A 24,532-nucleotide genomic window follows, 5' to 3' on the forward strand; every position below is an offset into this window, starting at 1 on the left:
CCAACAGTGTTGGTTAGTGCAGGTCTATAGCTATAACAGTTTAAATTAAGGCTTTGAATGGGGCCAATGTTGCTCTCGCAGACATTTGCGTTAATTGAATTTCTTCATGCTTTCTCGTGCATGGGTTCACCGAACAGGCTTTTTTTGTTTGCTTATATTCTGTTGTTTCCCCCTCCTTCTGTGAAAGTAGACAACGCAGCAGCGATCCCCCTGGGCTATAAGGACTGCACTTCCAAACCAGAACAAATTCCACATTTTCTCCTCTGACTTCCTCTGTATAGACTTTGCCACCCAATGCTGCCATTCAAGTATAACCGCATTATCAGATTATGTTTTATGGGCCAAAAGAAGGCAAGGAATGGCATGCCCGTTCCAGAATTACCTTGGAAACTATTTTGCACTTAGCTGTGTAATGGATGGGAGTGTGCTGCTTCTCCCACATGCTACAGTCAGCAGCAGCAGCTCTGGCTCCCAGCTCTCTGACCCAAACTGTAAAAAAATCCTGTTGTTTTTACGGTAACTTGCTGGCAGCCAGTTACTGTACCTTTTATTACAGTAACTTACAGGTATGTTATCGTAAATTCAAAAGAAACTTTGGTTTAACAGTACTGTAAACTTTATCCCCAGTTTCCTCAGAAGCTAGTTATTGCTTCACGTTCAGAGGAAAATGCTGCAGGAAAAGGTGCTGAATATGAATCAAAAAACGAAGGGGTCCCCCTCCCTTAGTAGTCCTCTCTGCTTGGTCTCTGGCTGAGGGTGTAACACAATTAAGATTAAGATCACTTTATTGGTCAATTGTACACAAGGTCCAACCGAAATTTGACTTCTGCTTTATCCCAACCCCTCCGAAAGACACGCATACAGATAACTGCCAAAATGATGGATTCAATGTATATTGAAAGCAGGTGCTTCTGAGTTAAACGATTAACATCCAAGCATGCTTAGGGTCATTTATCTGACTTGCCTAGTTAAATAAAGGTTAAATAACAATTTAAAATAAATAAATGTATAAAAGTGCTGGGGAGGCCATTATTTTGGCTACCATGGAAACGCTCCCATAGAATGACAATGCCCCCATCCACAGGGCACGAGTGGTCACTGAATGGTTTGATGAGCAGGAAAACAATGTAAACCATATGCTATGGCCATCTCAGTCACCAGATATCAACCCAATTTAACTCTTACAGTATGGGAGATTCTGGAGCGGCGCGCGAAACAGTGTTTTCCACCACTATCAACAAAACACCAAATGGTGGTATTTCTCATGGAAGAATGGTGTCACATCCCTCCAATAGAGTTTCAGACACTTATAGAATCTATGCCAAGGTGCATTGAAGCTGTTCTGTCTCATGGTGGCCCAATGCCTTAAGACACTTTGTTGGTGTTTCCTATGTTTTGGCAGTTACCTGTACACACACCCATACACACACACACACACACACACACACACACACACACACACACACACACACACACACACACACACACACACATATATATATATATATATATATATATATATATATACATACATATATACATATACATACATATGAATACATATATATATATATATATACACACACACACACAGGTTGGTGCAAGGGGCTGCCACACTGGGCACCTGTGGAGCAGTTGTTGTGGGGGAGTTAAGTGCCTTGGTCAAGGGCACAACGGCAGGCAATGGCATCTAGGATTTGATATTAGCAACCCTTCGGTTGCTAACTCTGTTCCTGACAGATTTTTCCCAGCAGACCTGGGACACAAACTGGCAACCCTCCAGATGCTGGCTCGCCTCTCTAACTGCTAGGCTACCTGCCATTGCAATAAAGATAGACATTTCTGTAATTGGAAAAGAGGGAGATATTTCTAGCTGTCATTTCCCTATGTTTGGGTGTGATTGTGCTACTTCACAGTCCTGGGGAATCAGATCTGTTTCCTCTAACATGGAGATCAGACAGCTCCTTGTTATAGCAGAGTGGACTCACAGGCAGAAGGCACCTTCCCTCATTAGACAAACAATGCTCAAGATGAAAGGTGGTGAGAGGGCTTGAATTTGTCTTCTAGTGTGGAGAGGCTAGTGACTCCTTCACTTAGCCCACACATCAGTGCACATTACGTCACCATGGGAAACCCAGGGGCTTCACGTTTCAGCACAATATTGTGTCATTACCAGGTGCCTTTATGGAGGTGTTGGAACATCATCAAGGAAGGAAAAAGACCAATCCTTCAGCCAGTCACCTTAGGAACAAACAAGATCAGATGCCTTTGAGGTTACTGGTCACTTAGCATTCTCTGATTATTGTCAGAAATTAGAGGTATAGTGCATCATTTCTGCCATTTAGTTGAATTGATGGAAGAAAGGGGGTGAAAACTCCAACTTAATGAAAAAGACTAGAGGGGCGAACAAATTAGTACATTTGTACAGAAATTAACTTTGTTGTGAGATACAAGCACAATGTTGGAGGAGCTAATGTAGTCTATGCCTTTTATTAGGTGTAGACATAACTGGAGGAGATAATGTAGTCTATGCCTTTTATTAGGTGTAGACATAACTGGAGGAGATAATGTAGTCTATGTCTTTTATTAGGTGTAGACATAACTGGAGGAGATAATGTAGTCTATGTCTTTTATTAGGTGTAGACATAACTGGAGGAGATAATGTAGTCTATGTCTTTTATTAGGTGTAGACGTAACTGGGGACACTGGTCAAATACTTTTTGTATACTAACAAGTAGCCTGTCCAATGCATTGATGCATTACGGTGCATAGGTTTGCATGACAATTAACCATTTTAATACATATCGCCATGTTTCTCAGAACTACTGTACCAAATGATTCCATGGTTGTTGGTCGACACTTTGTTTGAGGCAGAACATAGACATTTAAATCAGCACTGGTACTTCTAGAGGTTTTGTATTCTATGACATCTACCTTTGTTTAGGAGTCATGCAATGCTAACTGATATGCTATGATTGTGAAATTTATTTCCATGAAAGAAAAATATATATATTTCTGTATTCCTGCTTGTTAGTTATTACTGCTCAATTTCTCAAAGAACTAGTTAAAAAAGTAGAGCTTTATAAACAACTTAGCCTTTGTTGACCCAGACCTATTTGAGCCTTGAGGGACCAAACAATTTAAAATGTTATTTTGGGGTTTTCCAATCAGTAAATAAATGAATGAAGCATTAATGATTGTGGTTTGTCTCATTTCAACCTTTTAATGGTACTCAGAGGAAAAAGAAGAGGAGGACGAGAAGAGGAGAAAGGCAAGGTGACTGCAACTCTTTCCTTCAACCTCCCTCACTTCTTTCTCCCATCTTTCCTTCCCACTCCAGTGTGTTGTTCCCTCCAGGTGTTGAGGGTCGACACATGTTGTTACGTTACAGCCTTATTGTAAAATGGATTAAATTATCATGTTCTCATCAATCTACACACAATACCCCATAATGACAAAGAGAAAACTGTTTTTTAGAAATTTCAGCAAATTGAAAAAACAGAAATACCTTATTTACCTAAGTATTCAGACCCTTTGCTATGAGACTCGAAATTGAGCTCAGGTGCATCCTGTTTCCATTGATCATCCATTGAGATGTTTCTACAACTTGGAGTCCACTTGTGGTAAATTCAATTGATTTGACATGATTTAGAAAGGCACACGCCTGTCTATGTAAGGTCCCACAGTTGACAGTGCATGTCAGAGCAAAAACCAAGCCATGAGGTCGAATTGTTCGTAGAGCTCCGAGACAGGATTGTGTCGAGGTACAGATCTGCAACATTCAAGGTCCCCAAGAACACAGTGGCCTCCATCATTCTTCAATGGAAGGAGTTTGGAAGCACCAAGACTCTTCCTAGAGCTGGCCACCCGGCCTAACTGAGAAATCGGGGGAGAAGGGCCTTGGTCAGGGAGGTGACCAAGAACCCGATGGTCACTCTGACAGAACTCCAGAGTTCCTCTGTGGAGATGGGAGAAACTTCCAGAAGGACAACCATCTCTGCAGCATTCCAACAATCAGACCTTTATGGTAGAGTGGCCAAACGGAAGCCACCCCTCAGTAAAATGCACATGACAGCCCGCTTGGAGTTTGCCAAAAGGCACCTAAAGGACTCTCAGACCATGAGAAACAAGATTCTCTGGTCTGATGAAACCATGATACAGAGTACAGAGATCCTTGATGAGAACCTATTCCAGAGTGCTCAGGACCTCAGACTGGGGGCGAAGGTTCACCGTCCAACAGGACAATGACCCTAACAGCCAAGATAATGCAGAAGTGGCTTCAGGACAAGTCTCTGAATGTCCTTGAGTGGCCCAGCCAGAGCCTGGACTTGAACCCAACCGAACATCTCTGGAGAGACCTTAAAATAGCTGTGCAACGACGCTCCCCATCCAATCTTCCAGAGCTTGCGAGGATCTGCAGAAAATAATGGGAGAACCTCCCCAAATACAGGTGTGCCAAGCTTGTAGCGTCATACCCAAGAATACTTGAGGCTGTAATCGCTGCCAAATGTGCAAAGTACTGAGTAAAGGGTCTGAATACTTATGTAAATGTCCTTTTTATTTTTTTTTCATACATTTGCAAAAATGTCTAAACCTGTGTTTGGTTTGTCATTATGGGGTATTGTGTGTAGATTGATGAGGGAAAAAAACGATTTAATACATTTTAGAATAAGGGTGTAACGTAACAAAATGTGGAAAAAGTCAAGGGGTCTGAAAACTTTCCGAATGCACTGTATGCACCAGAGCCAAAGCACATCAATTAATAATGATTCCACAGTGATAAGGATTCCCTGTCTATAGCAGAGCGGAGGGAAAGTATGGTAGCAGTCTCAGGCAATCAAATTCAGATTTATTTCTCACTAATTGGTCTTTTAACCAATCAGATCAGCTCTGGAAAAGAGCTGATGTAAAAACATCTGATGTGATTGGTCAAAAGACCAATTAGTGGAAAAAAATTGGGCTGCTTGTTTAAACCCAGCCCATAAGAACCTTATAACCATCAATATCAGCAAATATGACAGAATGATAAATGCCAGCATTCAATCAGATTCCCTGATAGGTTATTTTAATCATTGGAGTAAATCTTAGTCACATTATCACTATAATAAATAATAAACCACTAGCACTAGGGTTGCTAAACTACTGGTAATTTACCAATTTACCATTTACCGGAATCTTCAGTAATTAATAGAATCTATGGTAACTTTTAAAACATGTATTCATATATACTATTCATTTATTAAATCTGTTTATATTGTCCATGAGTTTCTAGTAGATAAACCATACTGTATGATTTAAGAAAAATAGCCAAATTAATTTAAAAAGCATCTAGTCAACAATGGCATTATTTAAAATTAACACTGGAACTCTTGCAACGGTTGACTTTTTTCACAACTGCCACCAATTTGGCGCCAAAACATTTCAAACAAAGACATATTTCTATAAATAAATAAAAGTGCACAAAAAAAAAGATATTTCATGCTGAGACCCTCATATTTAAACACCAATGGTATTCACTAAGTTTATGGTTTATATTTAGGATAATATTTTACAGCTTTGACATTCTATTTTTTAAATTTTAGAATCATCTTATTTGATTATTGTATATATTCTATATTTGATAGAGCCACAGAGGGCCAGAGATAATTACACCACACCTGTTATAATCTGAAGAACCCAAAAAGGCCTCTAGATATCTGATAAAATTCCCCAAAAACTTTAAAGTTACCAAAATGATGGTCGTTTACTGGTAAACTTAGAAAGATTTCAGTAATAAACCCTCCCTTTGCAACCCTAGACTAGCACTAATGTGTGGATTTATTTACCACCCTACAGCAAAGCTATAACTTCTGTTATTTCTATTTTGCTCTTGGTTTTATTGAAATTCTATTGTTGCATAGTTTGAGAAGCATGTTGGGTCTGTGTGAAGATTCCTCTGTTGTGCTCCAGTTCAGGATAAAGTAACACCCTGGATCAATACCTTGGCCAGGCCAGTTCTACTAAAACAAGCCCGTCACAGCAGGAGCCACATATCATCTTATCAAAGTAGGCTGCAGCCAACCCTCCCACCAGCCAATAGACCAGTAAGAATAATACATCAAAGTCAAGGTGAAGCGATCTGCAGTACAGTGCTGTGGCTCTAGAGCAGCCTGCAGGGTTGACTGCAACAGCACACTCATGTAACCAATTACAGCTGTTCTTTAAAGAAGCTGGAGAAGTGAAAAGCAGACCAAATGAATTTATGTCAGTGAAATGTCATAAGGTTTGTAATCTCGCCCATCAGTCAGCTCTCTTTCTCTCTCTCTGAACCTAGAAATTGAGCCTGGGGACTAAAGTTTAAAACTGCCTATTGTTTGATTGACCAGATACATTTATAATACAGCCACAAATAAAGAGAAATCACTGAAGAAACACAGCTGGTGAGGTTGGGGTGCATTTTATATAAATAATAATGATAAACATATTGTGGGGAATAAAACCCTGAAACAAAACCCAGACGCAAAATTAAAAACCAAGCCAAGACATTCCTGAATAGTTATGTATGCTTGGAGTATCTATAGATCCCTTTCTTTTAGCCTGCATAGCATGCAGTTTATGCATTTTATATAAATGATCATTATTATTACCAATATTGTAATTTATTGAAATGATCAATGTCATTCAATACATATCACGATGTGCGCTTTAATACAGAGTAACTGTAGGATAAACAGTGTAGTAGTCTAAAACGAGCTACATTAATACAGAGGGATCCCAGAATATGATTTGCAGAGAGGGGGAAGACCTAGTCCTCCTACCCTCTTCTTCTTCTTCTTCATTTCTTTCTGGTGCTTCACTCTTGGATCATCATCATCATCGTTATGTTGTCAGTCTTCAGACAGGCAGATCATGTGAAACAAACCACTGTAGTACAGCATGTCCTGCCATCGCATCCTGTTGGCCAGGCTGTCAAAACATTCATCTCCCCAACATCAGGGAGCAGGGAATTAGAGACCTACGAGGGAATCAAAACACACAATTAGCTCAAGACTTTTACAGTATTACTCAGTCAGTCATTTAACATGTACACAATACAGTTAGAGATGTCTGAATAATGGAGGATTCACATAGTATTACAGTCTATGACACCAATGGAACCAAGGTTTTATGGATAGTGTCCTGCATCTGTATCTGTACAGCCATTCAGTTGGCGCTGTAAGCCTCCCTGTGGCCACTCTCAGTGAGTGGGATGCCGCCCACACAGAATCAGCCAGCGTGACACGCAGAGACGGATGTGGAGGATTTCCCTCTGTGAACCAACCAGGCAGCAGGCTGTTACTGCTGGAATCTGCTGGACGTTCTGTCAGGCAGCAGGCTGTTACTGCTGGAATCTGCTGGACGTTCTGTCAGGCAGCAGGCTGTTACTGCTGGACTTTCTGTCAGGCAGCAGGCTGTTACTGCTGGACTTTCTGTCAGGCAGCAGGCTGTTACTGCTGGACTTTCTGTCAGGCAGCAGGCTGTTACTGCTGGACTTTCTGTCAGGCAGCAGGCTGTTACTGCTGGACTTTCTGTCAGGCAGCAGGCTGTTACTGCTGGACTTTCTGTCAGGCAGCAGGCTGTTACTGCTGGACTTTCTGTCAGGCAGCAGGCTGTTACTGCTGGACTTTCTGTCAGGCAGCAGGCTGTTACTGCTGGACTTTCTGTCAGGCAGCAGGCTGTTACTGCTGGACGTTCTGTCAGGCAGCAGGCTGTTACTGCTGGACTTTCTGTCAGGCAGCAGGCTGTTACTGCTGGACGTTCTGTCAGGCAGCAGGCTGTTACTGCTGGACTTTCTGTCAGGCAGCAGGCTGTTACTGCTGGACTTTCTGTCAGGCAGCAGGCTGTTACTGCTGGACGTTCTGTCAGGCAGCAGGCTGTTACTGCTGGACTTTCTGTCAGAAAGCAGGCTCCAGACTGCAGCCAGGACCTCGATCAGTCCGACTTTTACCAAACACAATATCCTGTCCAGTCCATTACGCCCAGTCTCAGCCGGGCTGTGAGTCATTCATTGCACAAACTAATATAGATTGGATGGTGTCCCCCTCCTCCCCCACGTCCTCCATTCCACCCTTCTCTCCCTTATTGTGAAAAGGCTTCTCAGTATTCTCGGATGTCTCTTGGATGATGCTGTGGAGGAGTGATCACCCTCTCCCCCTCGGCAGACTGCGTGGGAGATGCCTGCATGCCGATGACTCAGAAAGGATGCCGCTCGGCTCGTTGCTGCTATTGGACAGCTATTCCATTTCTCACTGATTAGCTGTGGTCCCAGATCCATCCATGTGACTGACGGCAAAAAACAAGTTGGAGATGATGTCATCTTATCAGTCACACTCAATTACATACAGTACTGTAGATGATGTGGCATTTCAAATATGACAATACAATTAGTTCTCCGGTCTATTTTATTTTAACTCTTTATTTTTGAACAAATAGTCAGACAAATAGTTATTTTCATATAGCACCATCACAATGTTGTAAACTATGATAAAATGCCCAAAAACATGTGGGTTAGGAAGGAATATTCTTGTCAGAAGTATTCTTCAAATCAGCATCAGAATCCCCTATTGGCTCGGGTGATGGTATTTGTGTTGGAACACAATGCATTTGTATGATCCTGTTAACCAGGCAGGGGTACAGCAGCACATTTGATGGGATCCTTAATTTCTCCTTCAGAAAGAGGAATGTGAGGCGTGAGGCAGGGGGAGCTTGTTAAAGAGTCAGAGCGCGTACTCAGGAATGACTCATAGAAAGACACTGAGGGAGAGAAAGAAAGGAGTGAGAGAGGAAGAAAGAGAGGAACCCACATGAATAAGCAGGTACCACAGGGAGAACACGGAGAGAGGGAAAGAGAAAAATAAAAAGGGCCGACAGAGAGAGAAAAATATATAGAAAAAGAGGGAGAGAAGAGAAAACCCTCGAAAAAGCTGATTATGCTACATCTCCTTTCCACGCAGTCCGCCCACACACTCCTCCTATCCTCTTCGACTCCTCTCCATCCATACAGAGCATCAGCGTCAGTCAGGGCTCTTCCTGCCTCCCCCACCCCTCTCAGTACCCTAAACTGCGTCATCCAGCCCCCATTCAGGCTCTCCACCAAACCAGCCTGCCTCTCCTCTTCTCTCTCTCCCTGGAGACACCCAGGCAGCACCACTCCACTGTTCTATTTGGCTCCATAATTACACTCACACTCTTCTGGCCTGTTGTTTACATTGAGCGGCTGAGAAGAAAGAAATCAAGGCACTGATGGATAATTACTCCAGGCAGACTAAATCAGAATCTTATTTCCCTGATATGTTGGGTGGGGGCATACATTTTCAATTAGCTGTATGTTTCAGTAGGGGATCAAGGGATCAGTTCATCCTTGTATTTGTATTTATTGAGGATCTCAGAGAAGAGAACATCTCAGATAAGACAACATCTTAGTTGGATTAAGTAGCATCATCATCTCAAGGTCACTGTCACGCCCTGACCATAGAGAGCCCTCGGTTCTCTATGGTGTTTAGGACAGAGCATGACTAGGGGGGTGTTCTAGTCATTCATTTTCTATGTTGCTGTTTGTATGGTTCCCAATTAGAGGCAGCTGGTAATCGTTGCCTCTAATTGGGGATCATATTTAGGAAGCCCTTTCTCCGACCTGCTTTGTGGGATATTGTTTTGTTTAGTGCATTGTGTGCTACGAACGGCACATTCATTTTGGTCTTTGTTGTTTCACTTTGAAATAAAACATCTGGAACTATACGCACGCTGCGCTTTGGTCCCGTCCTTCCGACGAGCGTGACAGAATATCCCACCAACGCAGGACCAAGCAGCGTGTGTTATGGAGGTTAAGGAGTTTTGGACATGGGAGGAAATCATGTCCGGATGTGAGACCCTTCCTTGGAAGGAGACACCGAGGAAGGTGGAAAGACAGCGACGATGCCGAGGAGGGGGGGCACGAGGGGTGGTCGGTGGAGCAGCGGAGAGTGGAAGAGCGGGTCATCAGTCCGGTGCCATCTGTGCCAGCTCCCTGTACTCACCCTGAAGAGCCAGAGACCGTCAGGGAGACGATGGAGAAGTTGGGAGAGAGAGAGATGTTGGTCAAGTGTGTTCTGCTCAACATTCGACCTGAAGAGCCTGTCAGCAGTCTGGTGAAGTCTGTGCCGGCTTCACGCATCTGGCCTCCAGTGCGCCTCCCCAGTCCGGTACGTCCTGTGCCAGCTCCCCGCACTCGCCCTGAAGTGCGTGTCACCAGTCCGGTGCCACCTGTGCTGGCTCCACGCACCAGGCCTCCAGTGCGCCTCCCCAGTCCGGTACATCCTGTGCCAGCTCCCTGCAATCTCCCTGAAGTGCGTGTCACCAGTCCGGTGCCACCTGTGCCGGCTCAACGCACCAGGCCTACAATGCGTCTCCCCAGCCCGGTACGTCCGGTGCCAGCTCCCCGCACCCGCCCTGAGGTGCGTGTCACCAGTAAGGTGCCACCTGTGCCGGCTACACGCACCAGGCCTCCAGTGCGCCTCCCCAGTCCCGCTCCTAGGCCGGAGCCTTCCTCTGCGCCGGTGCCCAGTCCAGGCACGGCGTCCAGTCCCGCTCCAAGGCCGGAGCCTTCCTCTGCGCCGATGCCCAGTCCAGGCACGGCGGCCAACCCAGCTCCATGGCCGGAGCCTTCCTCTGCGCCAGTGCCCAGTCCAGGCACTACGTCCAGTCCCGCTCCAAGGCCGGAGCCTTCCTCTGCGCCGGTGCCCAGTCCAGGCACGGCGTCCAACCCAGCTCCATGGCCGGAGCCCTCCTCTGCGCCGATGCCCAGTCCAGGCACGGCGTTCAGCCCGGCGCCATGGCCGGATCCGGGACCTGGGCGGCGACCCGCACCGGAGCCACCACCGACACTAGTCACCCCCCCTACCCTCCCCATTTGGTTTCAGGTTTTGCGGCCGGAGTCCGCACCTTTGGGGGGGTTCTCTATGGTGTTGTAGGTCTGGCTGTGACTAGGGGGTGTTCTAGTCAATTATATTTCTATGTTTGGGTTTGAGTATGGTTCCCAATAGAGGCAGCTGATTATCGTTGTCTCTAATTGGGGATCATACTTAAGGAGTCCCTGTTCCCACCTGCATTGTGGGATATTGTTTTTGTGTTAGTGTGTTGAGCGCTACGACTTCACGTTCATTGCATGTTTGTTATTTTCTTAGTTTCACTGTATATTAAAGATGTGGAACTCAACTCACGCTGCGCCTTGGTCCGTCCTTTCCGACGAGCGTGACAGTCACAGAATCAGTCCCAAAGGGTGTCTCCATACCCTTAAGTAATAAGGCACGAGGGGGTGTGATATATGGCCAATATACCACGGCTAAGGGCTGTTCTTATGCACAACACGGAGTGCGTGGATATATTGGCCATATACCACAAACCCCAGAGGTGCCTTATTGCTATTATAAACTGGTTACCAACAATTAGAGCAGTAACAAGAAATGTTTTGTCACACCTGTGGTATACGCGCTGATATACCACGGTTGTCAGCCAATCAGCATTCAGGGCTCGAACCACCCAATTTATAATTAGATGTAGACCACAACATTGTACAGGTGTCCTGTATGACTACTCCTTCTCCTCACCTGTCCAGTGTGTGTTCAGGGCTGGGGGTCTCGGGGCTGCTCTCACTGCTGCTTACAGTTGGACAGCTTGCGGATGCGGCTGTAGGTGGACACTCCTTTGCGTGAGGGGTTGGAGGAGGAGCTGGAGAGACGTTCTGATCGGGACCTGGTTCTGCTGGTGGTTGGGTAGTGGTCCTGGTCTGTCTCTGTGCCGCTCACACACAGGGTCCTGAGCCCCAGGCCCGGCCCCACACACCCACCCTGGTACCCGTTCTGCTCCAGCCCGTCCTCATGCACTCGTCCTGGGGAGAAGACACAGAGAGGCAGGGGTTAGAGGTCAGCGGTCTGAGATGGCTCACTAGAGAAACATACAGTATGCTGTCAGCCATCTTGTTAAGACTCCGGGTAGAAGTCGGCTTTATGCACAAATCTAGGATCAGCTTACTCCCCCAAACCATTAGGGGGAAATGACAAATTGACATTAGATCTGTGTCAGATACTGTAAGTGTCTAGTAGGAGGAACTTTTCCTTCTCACCTCCACACACTGTTAGAAACAGGTCAGAGTAATCAAGATAATGTGGGAGGTGAGCACAGAGCAGCATTGAACAACAGTTTGTAGACAGACAGAAAGTCCTGGGAGACTTGCTAAATGTAAGCCTATTTTTACTGTGTGCTTTTACAAAATGTAGGCTTATTTTTAACTTGTGCTTCTGTGGTTTGCATTTTTACAGAGATGGTTGATGACAGGCACTTTTGACTAACTGGCTAATTTCTAAGATTCTTTTATTAGGACATTTTGCATACAAATAAAACGCTGCATTCACAAACACAAGAAAAAGCACATTCACACATTAACTGTCGATGAAAATTAAAATGTCTCGCCTACAGAGAATATATTTAATTTAAAAGTGTTTCATGCTATTTCTGTGCTCTTCACTGTGTGAAAGCACAACCCAAAACAGCCTGCTTCATTTACAGCTGATATAGTTCTTCTGGAGTAAAAAAACGAAATAAAAACAAACTTGCCAAATCAAACCCTCCAGTAGCAAACAGTATTTCCACTAGCACAGAGCACAGCTATCTACATATAGGGCCAGTTTCTCCTGACACAGATTAACACTAGTCCTAAACTAAAAATCATGTTCAATTGAGATTCTTAATTGAAAAAGTGTTTTATTGGCCAAGACTAGACTTGTGTCCTAGTAAACCGTCCCGTAGTGTAGAGTAGCTGATCCAAACTGAAGTTGTTCAACAACAAAACTTCAGACAGGAAACCCACGTATTAGATGACAATACATGTGGTCTTGGCATTAGGCTCTGCTCCTTCAGGGGAGCTTACTGCCAGAGCAATGCATCAATTATTACCATTATTAATCAACTACAGGCAGTGATTGAGATATATACCAATCCCCCTCAGAAGAAAAGCAGCCAAACAGGAGCAGGCTGGGGTACAGGTGAGCTAACAGAAAACAGACTAGTATAGAGAGTAGCAGTAGTTACAGCAGCAGCAATAAGCAGCTGGTTTCACTTCATTATAGAGAGCAGAACATGTTACATCTGTCAGTCATCTGTTGCTTGAGGAACCAAGATTACAAAGTGTCTAACAGGTAAGTAAAATATGCCAAGTAGAAATAGGAAAATAAAACTCAAACTACATGACATTAATAATGAGTCATGATTTTTCATGAATTGGGCGATGAGTTGGCCTGATGTGAACACAAAGCACCAGATGACTAAAGCCACACGCATAACAACAATCATCCCCTTAATTAATCAAAATGTACATCCGCACATTATTAGACTTGTTCAATCAGAAATCCAAGCACTCTGGGCATTCTCAGCAAATGAAGACCAGCTAAATGAAGTCTGTCTGGGCGCGCTCTCTCGTCCTTTATCCCCCGTGAAGCTGTCGACACTGGGATTACTGATTAGCCTGGACCATAAATAAGTAATCAAAGGCAGCACAGTGACACTCGGGTTGCCCTCATCAAACTCCCCGTCACAGCGCCTCTCTACCATCCTTGACTCACGACTCTAACAGTGGCTGAACTGTAAAGACCTGCATCTGCCACCCCCTCTTTGACGACAGCAAAGGTGACAAAAGAAAAGGTAGAATCATACAGTGTCAGAGCGAGAGGGAGGAAAGGAGGGAGAGAAGGAAGAGGGAGGGATATACAGTGCAAGTGTGACTAAACTGACCGCAGCGGGATGACTCACCCAGTTGCCATGGCAACTTAAACACTTGCTACTCTCTAATCGGCAATTTCAAACTGCTGCTTCTGGAGCCGGCGAGCGGAGGGAGGAGGGGGGGTGTATGTTTGCGGAAATCATTGAAATAAGTGGTGGTGGTGTTGTGTGTGGGCACAAACTGAGCAAGAAAGGCTGATACGGGGGTCACAAACCAGGACGTTTGACGTCAAATACACCACAGGCCATATGCACACCTCCCTCTCTTTCTCAAAAACACCTCACCGCTCTAATGTAGTCAAGCTATGGCTCCCTCTATAGTGGGATGCATTGTTGCACAGTAAGAGTTGGTGCTCCTGGGGTGGTTTTTAGTCTCTAGATAAGCAGCGGTGGTATACTGAGCTTCCCTACACACATATAAACCCCTTAGGAATTCTAAAACCTCTTAATGCTTCAGCCTTCAGCAGAATGACAAAGAGAGAGAGCGAGAGAGAGATACAGAGATAGAAAGATATGGATTAATGGAGGAATGATGAAGAATACTGTGTGTTGTGCAGTATAGGAGGCTCAGACTGGGGAGGAGATGGGCTGGAAAATAGATTATTATGAACAAATTTAAACTCAATTGAATTTGCACATTTCTATCACACTTCTACATACTCACACTGTAGTTCTTCTTTCTCCCAAATCAGCCTCCCAACAGGCATTGCCCTACAAAGCCACGCTAGTACAAATGATTGTGATTCCAGTTATTTTTAAGCTCTATTCTACATGTTTTAACAGCCACAGCATGGCACAGAGAGCAAACACAACAGACTGACGGCAGCAAGGGAAAATTAAAGTATAGTGGGTATAACTTCACAAATACCTTCCACAGGCCGCCAACAGCGGAAGCAGCTGTGAATCAAATCGAAAATACAAATCATCTTTTTGTGCTTCCCTTTGAAGGGGAGAGGTGGGAATGACATTTTCCCCCAACATAAACAAGATTCAGGTTTAAAAATGGGCTTAACTTTGAATAATTGGCAACACATACTGCACAAGAAACCCCAGCAGACAAATGACAAAATAAAAGACTGCTGTGTAGGGGAGGAAAGGTAATTGAGGGAAAGAAGAAATACGTGATGGATAGTCTCTCTCCATGTTGTCCTCATGTAATTGGGTAAGGCCAGATTGGACACGTTATAAAAGTTCAAGCAAGCTCATAAAACTCTATTGTGGAAAGATGAATAATGTAATCTACTTGAAAGCTAATATAATAAAACAATTTCCATCAATTCTTATCTCTAATATAAGACAAGAAAGAAAAACTAGGAATGATTGAATGAGTTTTGATTTTGAAATTCACTGTGTTATCAGAGAGGAGGCAGTTTGGGCAGTCTTTTATATGGTTTGGGCAGTCTTTTACTTTTATGGGTGGCAGCGTAGCCTAGTGGTTAGAGCATTGAACTCATAACCGAAAGGTTGCAAGTTCAAATCCCCGAGCTGACAAGTTACACATCTGTCATTTTGAACAAGGCAGTTAACTCACTGTTCCTAGGCTGTCATTGAAAATAAGAATTTGTTCTTAACTGACTTGCCTAGTTAAATAAAGGTAAAAAAAAAAATTATGACTCAGGTAGGCTAAATCACTGCAGTCAATAGGAAAAATTAGCAAATGAACCCAAAACTAACACACTAGCATGAGTCATTAAAACAGGCAAGTAGCTGTATGGTCTTATGGCATCTATCAAATGTACTGCTATCAGTGAAAAATCTGAAGATTACAGGGACATCTAGGAATCTCCATTGTATCTTTTGATGTCAAATGCCTGATGTGCTTTTTGTATTCATTCAATACTGGATCCCTCCCGTTTTGAGGTTCTGAAACGCATAGAAATACATTGTTTTGTGTGTAGTGTGCCCTAAAACACAGCCAGTGCCTAGGGCTTTAGCAGTGGGCCAATAATGACTATACTGTGTCTCTAACCAGAGCCATGACACCAACAACATGCAGTAATTAGCCAAGGCAGGCGAGGACATATTGAGTGCTTCTAGCACCTTATGTTACAAAACAAGTACAAGACAGCAACATAAGTCTACCTTCAGGCCACAACTACTGCTATACCAGCCTGTCACATTCAACAATGTTAGTGCCAATGTCATCAAATATAATGAATCAGATATCATGTGAAAGTCCAGGCGAGCACATCACAGCATCTGCCTTGTGTTACTAAGAGAGAAGTTGACTGAGTGATTAGAGAAAGAAATGAGCTCTACTATGGAAAGTGGAAATCAACCCCACGTCCATGGATATTCTGAACCTGTCGTAGTCAACTTTACCTGCTCTGCTCCCTCCTCCATGGACATTCTCTGAGCCTGACGTAGTCAACTTCACCTGCTCTGCTCCCTCCTCCAAGGACATTCTCTGAGCCTGACGTAGTCAACTTCACCTGCTCTGCTCCCTCCTCCATGGACATTCTCTGAGCCTGACGTAGTCAACTTCACCTGCTCTACTCCCTCCTCCATGGACATTCTCTGAGCCTGACGTAGTCAACTTCACCTGCTCTGCTCCCTCCTCCATGGACATTCTCTGAGCCTGACGTAGTCAGCTTCACCTGCTCTACTCCCTCCTCCATGGACATTCTCTGAGCCTGACGTAGTCAACTTCACCTGCTCTGCTCCCTCCTCCATGGACATTCTCTGAGCCTGACGTAGTCAACTTCACCTGCTCTGCTCCCTCCTCCAAGGACATTCTCTGAGCCTGACGTAGTCAACTTCACCTGCTCTGCTCCCTCCTCCATGGACATTCTCTGAGCCTGACGTAGTCAACTTCACCTGCTCTACTCCCTCCTCCATGGACATTCTCTGAGCCTGACGTAGTCAACTTCACCTGCTCTACTCCCTCCTCCATGGACATTCTCTGAGCCAGACGTAGTCAACTTTACCTGCTCTGCTCCCTCCTCCATGGACATTCTCTGAGCCTGACGTAGTCAACTTCACCTGCTCTACTCCCTCCTCCATGGACATTCTCTGAGCCTGACGTAGTCAACTTCACCTGCTCTGCTCCCTCCTCCATGGACATTCTCTGAGCCTGACGTAGTCAACTTCACCTGCTCTACTCCCTCCTCCTCCAGAATCCTCTCCTATCAGCTCTGACCTTGTTCAATCACTACCAGCCCACAGTTCAATCACTACCAGTGGCTACCAGCCCACATACGCACTAGGCTGACGCAATCACAGACAGACTGACAGACAGCAGCTTGAGCAGATCCTCTGCAGAGATGGACACACCAGAACACACACTCAGAGAGATAACAATCCAATCCATACGAAGGAAAAAAGTTTAGTGAGAAGCGAGTAAAACTTTGATTTGAGGATGTGGGCATGACATAACTGTCGTGTTAATGGCACCACTACAGAAGGCTAACTGACAAAGGATTGTGCATCCATGCCAAACAGTGCTTTTGTCATTCAAAAAAATAATAATAATAATCCAAAAGAAAAACACTGACATTTGTCTTCGTGTGGGTCCCCAAGTAGGTCCTAGTGCTGCACAATATCAGCAGCATCTGGTTGGCTCCACCAGGCGTGGCTGTCTCCTCTCCTGCACTAGATAAGGCTCTGGCTATTGGCAACATCACATTATTATGACAAAGACAAAGAGGAGAGGGGAGGAAAAGAGAGGGGGTGGAGGGACTTCATTAACTCCATTCCTCCCTTAAGGTGAGACATTTTGGGAAACTAATAGGTCTAGCAGGTCTAGACTGAAGTAAGAACTGGCTGACACAACACTGCTGTTTGATGTGTTGCTCATATTTTAAACATCCTTCAAATAAAAAAAATGTGCTTTGATGTGAATATGGCATTTTAACAATCATATCCTAAAAACAGGACAGGTCAAAGTAAAATGGACAACACGTAATGGCGTTTGTACCCGTACATTTATGACGAGATGATCATAGGGAAAAACACAATACTTCTGCATTACCCGCTGTGTAAACACATTGATTCTCATTGCAAACAGGCTCAGGATAACTCCTGATACAGTTGGATAGCTGACATTCAGAGCTTAAAGCTGCAATATGTCACTTTTTGGGTGATTCACATAGAAAATATGAGTTACAGATCTGCCATTCTCATTGAAAGCCAGCCTAAGAAGCGGTAGATCTGTTCTATGTGCTCAATTTTACTGCTGCCCGTTTTTAAATTCTGTTTTGGAGTCTTTTACTTTCGGGTTTTGTACAGCAATTTCAAACTGCTAAAATACAATATTTTCATTTATGGAAAATATATTTCACAGCGGTTTAGATGTTACAATGATTCTCCACACAATGACTGCTTGTTTTGTCACATACAGTAAACTGAAATTTGGCGCACTACTGGAATTTTAACAAACAGGAAATGGAGAGATTTCTGCATATTGTATCTTTAAATAGCCAAATCGATTAGTCACAGGAATCAGGACTAATAAAGCCAATGCAACCATTCCACAAACGTTAGGCCTACCACATGGATGGCCATTCATAAAATTCTATTGTGGTTCGACACTGTAGGCTACACCACAGTAAGCCCGAACCGACGCCGACATCTTTTGGACGTAAAAAAATTAATAAATGGTGCGGTCTAGACCTTCCTTGAGTTCAACAGCCAAACCGGACCAAATCTGAACCAATCATAGACATCCACATTGATTGAACTGGCCAGATATTAAAATACATTTTTTAGGCTATATTATTATCCTATTATTTCAAGGCTATAGCCTACAAATAAATCAACTGAAGCATTTGCGAGTGCGACACACTAGGCTGGCAGGAACATTATAGTGCTCAGCATTTAAACATTGTATTAAATCATTATAGTCCATAAATTGCGCATATAGGCTGTGACTTAGACTTAAATAAAAATGAAACGAAAAAAACGCCTTATTAGGCATGATTTTGGTCACAGTCTGTAGCTTCAGACTCATGTGATGGTGCCTGGAGAGTAGTCCAGCAGCAGAGAATACCCTCTCCGCACTTGCAAAGCCACTGGGGATGCTAAATACCCTTCGCAGAATTGCTTCATCCGATATTGGATCGTTTTCATTGTCGCTCTCATCACTGTTTGACCTTAACCCGTTCGGCAATTTCATTGGTCTAATGAAAGCTTCATGCTGCCAAAAAACTGAGCACGTCACAGAATGTGTTTTTTTTTAAGAAAAAAAAATGAAAGCGGGAAAAATCCATATATTAGCCGCGTCATTGTTTAAGCCGCGAGGTTCAAAGCCTGGGAAAAAAGTTGCGGCTTATAGTCCGGAATTTACGGTACTCATATCATATGTATATACTGTATTTTATACCATATATTGCACCTTGCCTATGCCGCTTGGCCCTCGCTCATCCATATATTTATATGTACATATTCTCATTCACCCCTTTCAGATGTGTGTATTAGGTAGTTGTTGGGGAATTGTTAGATTACTTGTTAGCTATTACTGCACTGTCGGAACCAGAAGCACAAGCATTTCGCTACACTCGCATTAACATCTGCTAACCATGTGTATGTGACCAATAAAATTTGATTTGAAACTCTGTTGGAAAAGCATTCCAGGTAAAGCTGGTTGAGAGAATGCCAAGAGTGTGCAAAGCTGTCATCAAGGCAAAGGGTGGCTACTTTGAAGAATCTCAAATAGACTATTTTGATTTGTTTAACACTTTTTTGGTTACTACATGATCTTTTACATTTTATTTAACTAGGCATTTCATGTGTTATTTCATAGTTTTGATGTTTTCACCGTAACTCAACAATGTCGAAAAGAGTAAAATAATGAAAAACCCTTGAATGAGTAGGTGTGTCCAAACTTTGACTGATACCGTAAATGTACATCGCTACCTCAATTACCTCATACCCCTGCACATCAAACTCGTTACTGGTAATCCCTGTATAGAGCCATGTTATTTTTACTTGTTATTGTTATCCGTTATTCACTGTGTATTTATTCCTGATGGCACTATTTAAAATTGTTTATCTTTAACTCTGCATTGTTGGAAAAGGACCCGTACAGTAAGTAAGCATTTCACTTTTAGTCTACACCTGTTGTTTGTAAAGAATGTGACAAAGAAATGTTATTTATCACTCAAATTCTCTCTCCCAATAACCCTCACTCTCCACCTCAACATCTCTCCACCTCCCTCTATCCCGTGTCTCTCACCTTGCATAGCAAAACCCTGGTTGGAAATGTGGTTTTCTCCATAGAGCAGCTTGTCATTATCCTCCTAGTCCTTATAAACATCACTCTATTAAGTCATGTCTCCATCCTTCTCTCCCTCCATATCTCTGTATTTCACCTGGCATAGTGAAACCCTGAGAGTAGATGTCTCCAGCGCCATAGAAGAGTTCATCATCATCCTGGTCGTCCTGGTCGGTGTAGCCGTGCAGGTTCTCCAGGTAAGGCAGTACAGTCATGCTACGCCACGCGTCCCTCCGGTCAGCACTGGGGGGCATTGGCACCAGAGGCTCCATGGCAGGGTGCTTCTTCCTCACCCAGCTGAAACCACACAAAGATTGATTTTAAGGTTATACAGTTGAAGTCGGAAGTTTACATACACCTTAGCCAAATACATAAAAACTCAGTTTTCACAATTCCTGATATTTAATCCTAGTAAAGATTCCTTGTCTTAGGTCAGTGAGGATCACCACTTTATTTTAAGAATGTGAAATGTCAAAATAATAGTAGAGAATGACTTATTTCAACTTTTATTCCTTTAATCACATTCCCCAGTGAGACAGAAGTTTACATACACTTAACTAGTATTTGGTAGCATTGCCTTTAAATTGTTTAACTTGGGTCAAACGTTTCAGGTAGCCACAAGCTTCTCACAATAAGTTGGGTGAATTTTGGCCCATTCTTCCTGACAGAGTTGGTGTAACTGAGTCAGGTTTGTAGGCCTCCTTGCTCACACACGCTTTTTCAGTTCTGCCCACAAATTTTCTATGGGATTGAGGTCAGGGCTTTGTGATGGCCACTCCAATACCTTGACGGTGTTGTCCTTAAGCCATTCTGCCACAACTTTGGAAGTATGCTTGGGGTCATTGTCCATTTGGAAGACCCATTTGCGACTAAGCTTTAACTTCCTGACTGATGTCTTGAGATGTTGCTTGAATATATCCACGTAATTTTCCTCCCTCATGATGCCATCTATAGCACCAGTCACTCCTGCAGAAAAGCACATGATGCTGCCTTTCAGGTTATGTCGATATAGGACTCGTTTTACTGTGGATATAGATACTTTTGTACCTGTTTCCTCAAGCATCTTCACAAGGTCCTTTGCTGTTGTTCTGGGCTTGATTTGCACTTTTTCACACCCCAGTACATTCATCTCTAGGAGACAGAACGCGTCTCCTTCCTGAGCGGTATGACGGCTGCGTGGTCCCATTGCGTTTATACTTGCGTACTATTGATGGTACAGATGAATGTGCTACCTTCAGGCGTCTGGAAATTGCTACCAAGGATGAACCAGACTTGTGGAGGTGTACAATTGATTGTCTGAGGTCTTGGCTGATTTCTTTTGATTTTCCCATGATGTCAAGCAAAAAGGCACTGAATTTGAAGGTAGGCCTTGAAATACATCCACAGGTACACCTCCAATGGACTCAAATGATGTCAATTAGCCTATCAGAAGCTTCTAAAGCCATGACATCATTTTCTGGAATTTTCCAAGCTATTTAAAGGTACAGTCAACTTAGTGAACGTAAACTTCTGACCAACTGGAATTGTGATAGTGAATTATAAGTGAAATAATCTGTCTGTAAACAATTGTTGGAAAAATTACTTGTGTCATGCACAAAGATGATGTCCTAACCGACTTGCCAAAACTATAGTTTGTTAACAAGAACTTTGATGACTGGTTGAAAATGAGTTTTAATGACTCCAACCTAAGTGTATGTAAACTTCCGACTTCAACTGTATATGTTGTAAATACACTACGGTTCACAAGTTTGGGGTCACTTAGAAATGTCCTTGTTTTTGAAAGAAATGCACATTCTTTGTCCATTAAAATATCCTCAAATTGATCAGAAATATAGTGTAGACATTGTTAATGTTGTAAATGACTATTGTAGCTGGAAATGGCTGATTTTTAATGGAATATCTACATAGGCGTACAAAGGCCCATTTTCAGCAACCATCACTCCTGTGCTCCAATGGCACGTTGTGTTAGCTAATCCAAGTTTATAATTTTAAAAGTCAGCATGCCAATTGCACGCTCCCTCAAAACTTGAGACATCTGTGGCTTTGTGTTGTGTGACAAAACTGTACATTTTAGAGTGCCATTTTATTGTCCCCAGCACAAGGTGCACCTGCATAATGATCATGCTGTTTAATCAGCTTCTTGATATGCCATACCTGTCAGGTGGATGGATTATCTTGGAAAAGGAGAAATGCTCACTAACAGGGATGTAAACAAATTTGTGTACAAAATTTGAGAGAAACATTTTTGTATGTATGGAACATTTCTGGAATCTTTTCATTTTAGCTCATGAAACATGGGACCACTTTACATGTTCCGTTATATTTGTGTTCAGTGTATAAAGAAGGCTAACCAATGGAATAAGCAGTTACTTAAAACAACTGATACGTATAATTGTGGTGTGCAGTTAAGAGATGGCCGGTAAAATGTGTCTGTAGGATAAGAAGCTGTGTGTAGGGTATAATAGTAAGTGGGTGTGTGTGTGTTTGATTGGACTGTCATTTCTCTTTGCTTATTTGAGCTCTTCTTGCCCTAATATGGACTTGGTTTTTTATCAAATAGGGCTATCTTGTCACAACACAACCGATTGGCTCAAACACATTAAGACCTAAATACATTTCACAAATTAACTTTTAACAAGGCACACCTGTTATTTGAAATGCATTCCAGGTGACTACCTCATGAAGCTGGTTAAGAGAATGCCAAGAGTGTGCAAAGCTGTCATCAAGGCAAAGGGAGGCTACTTTGAAGAATCTCAGATATAAAATATATTTTGATTTGTTTAACACATTTTTGGGTAGTACATGATTCCATGTGTCATTTCATAGGTTTAATGTCTTCACTATTATTATAATGTAGAAAATTGTGGAAATAAAGAAAAAACATTGAATGAGTAGGTGTGTCCAAACTTTTGCAAGGCACTGTAGATAGTTTTTGTCATTTGGGGTTTTTGAACCCACAAGTCGTCGTGACATCGTCTGCCCTGTACGGACATTGCGCACGCCTAGTATCCAAACATGCAAACACGCATGGCTTGAGATGCAGTCACTGGTCGAGAGTGTGTAGCTAGCTACCTAGTTTCAATATAAACAGTAGTGCCAAAGAAGCATAACGTTTGAGTAGCATTTAAAAACACCTCATTTAAATCATCATCATCAATATTCGATCTGGTTGGCTGAAATGCGCCGCAGAGAGAGGAGCAGCTGCATCAACGACCCTCCGACCCAACTTCATCCCTCCTTCAGTCAGGAGTTGCACGTGTGTGTCAGGGCAGTAGCAACACAGCTAGTCTAGACTCTAGCTAACCACCATACGCTAAAATATCCACACACGTGGCCACTAGCCGGCCAGCAAGCGATATATCATGAGTTAGAAGATTATTAATAATAAGAAGTTATGTAAGAATTTTAAGAGCATTGCAGATAAATCACCCAAAAACAAAAATCTACAATCAGCTGATAGCCCAATCTCTTTCCCCAATGTCAGTCATGTCTTTAGGAGACTGTAACTAGCTTGCTTACAATTTGTGATGTGTGTTGTTGCAGAAATAAATAGGCCTACGCGCCAAATTTTATTTACTACAGAGGCAGTTGGTAAGTTAGGAATTTAGATATACAGTATGAATTATGACAGTAATTTTCTTTCAAGCGCTGAGTGCGCCCTGTTTTCGTTTTGAGCACTTGATCCCGGTCTGTGCACGGCCTTGTGTGTGCGCGTGTGGGATAATAAGTGATCAAGCCTCCATAATGCAGCCTAGTGAAGCTGCTACACCTTAAGAATAGGGTGCACCTCAAGAGTCGGGACATTAAAGTTGCATTGACTCAGCATGGCTACTCTACCCATTGTAATTCCCCTTAATGTTAATATTTGCAGAGCTTGGAAATTAATTTTAAAGACCCATCTGCCCTTTTGCCAGGTGAAATATTTATACAGCTCTTTTTTCCCAGCTTCTATTTACTCCTCCTTATCCTTCCTTTCGCCTTTTGGCATGACCACACGTGGAAGGACCACATGTTAAGGAGAGATTGATTCGATTCTGATTTATTAATTGTTATTACCTTTTGGTATTAACATGCACTAAAATAGGTTAGGTGACACAGGACGCACCACATTCTATCATGGTGTCTAATCTATACCTGGAACTGAAATAAACTTGTTCAAGTTAAACTCATTACATTTTAGTCATTTAGCAAACGCTCTTATCCAGAGCAACTTACAGTTAGTGCATTCATCTTAAGATAGCTAGGTGGGGCCATTACATATCACAGGCATAGTAAGTACACGTTTCCTCAAAAGGGGGGGGATTATTTAAGATACTCTTGGAAGAGGTAGGGTTTTCAGGTGCTTTTCGAAGATGGGCAGGAACTCTGCTGTCATAGCTTTAGGGGGAAGGTGGTTCCACCATTGGGGTGCCAGGACAGAGAAGAGCTTGGACTGGGCTGAGCAGGAGCTACCCTCCTGTAGGAGTGAGATGGCCAAGAGACCAGAGGTGGCAGAACAGAGTGCTCGAGTTGGGGTGTAGGGTTTGAGCATAGCCTGAAGGTAGAGAGTGG

The 24,532-nt window shown here is 43.2% G+C and overlaps 1 protein-coding gene and 1 long non-coding RNA gene across 5 annotated transcripts in view; one reads left to right on the forward strand and one right to left on the reverse strand.

Annotated features, from left to right (window-relative positions):
• The first annotated feature begins 1,579 nt into the window (after nucleotides 1-1,579).
• Nucleotides 1,580-3,194, forward strand: LOC115151814 (uncharacterized). The gene is made up of 2 exons (XR_003867361.1): nucleotides 1,580-2,637; nucleotides 2,685-3,194. It is a non-coding gene; the product is annotated as an uncharacterized LOC115151814 (long non-coding RNA).
• A 3,226-nt stretch (nucleotides 3,195-6,420) lies between these two features.
• The window catches only part of LOC115151815 (serine/threonine-protein kinase stk11), a 36,282-nt gene continuing 18,170 nt past the window's right edge, over nucleotides 6,421-24,532 (reverse strand). For 3 of the 4 annotated variants that reach the window (XM_029696066.1, XM_029696067.1, XM_029696064.1), the window contains 3 exons: nucleotides 20,079-20,278; nucleotides 11,604-11,884; nucleotides 6,421-6,994 (listed from right to left, as the gene is read on the reverse strand). In XM_029696066.1, coding sequence (XP_029551926.1) covers nucleotides 11,646-11,884; nucleotides 20,079-20,278 — 439 coding nt within the window. In that variant the 3' untranslated portion in view covers nucleotides 6,421-6,994; nucleotides 11,604-11,645. Of the gene's footprint in view, nucleotides 6,995-11,603; nucleotides 11,885-17,264; nucleotides 17,378-20,078; nucleotides 20,279-24,532 lie in introns of those variants that run through there. The other variant, XM_029696065.1, reaches the window with a different exon arrangement.

This window comes from Salmo trutta, chromosome 17 (genome assembly GCF_901001165.1).
Source record: "Salmo trutta chromosome 17, fSalTru1.1, whole genome shotgun sequence".
Lineage (NCBI taxonomy): Eukaryota > Metazoa > Chordata > Actinopteri > Salmoniformes > Salmonidae > Salmo > Salmo trutta.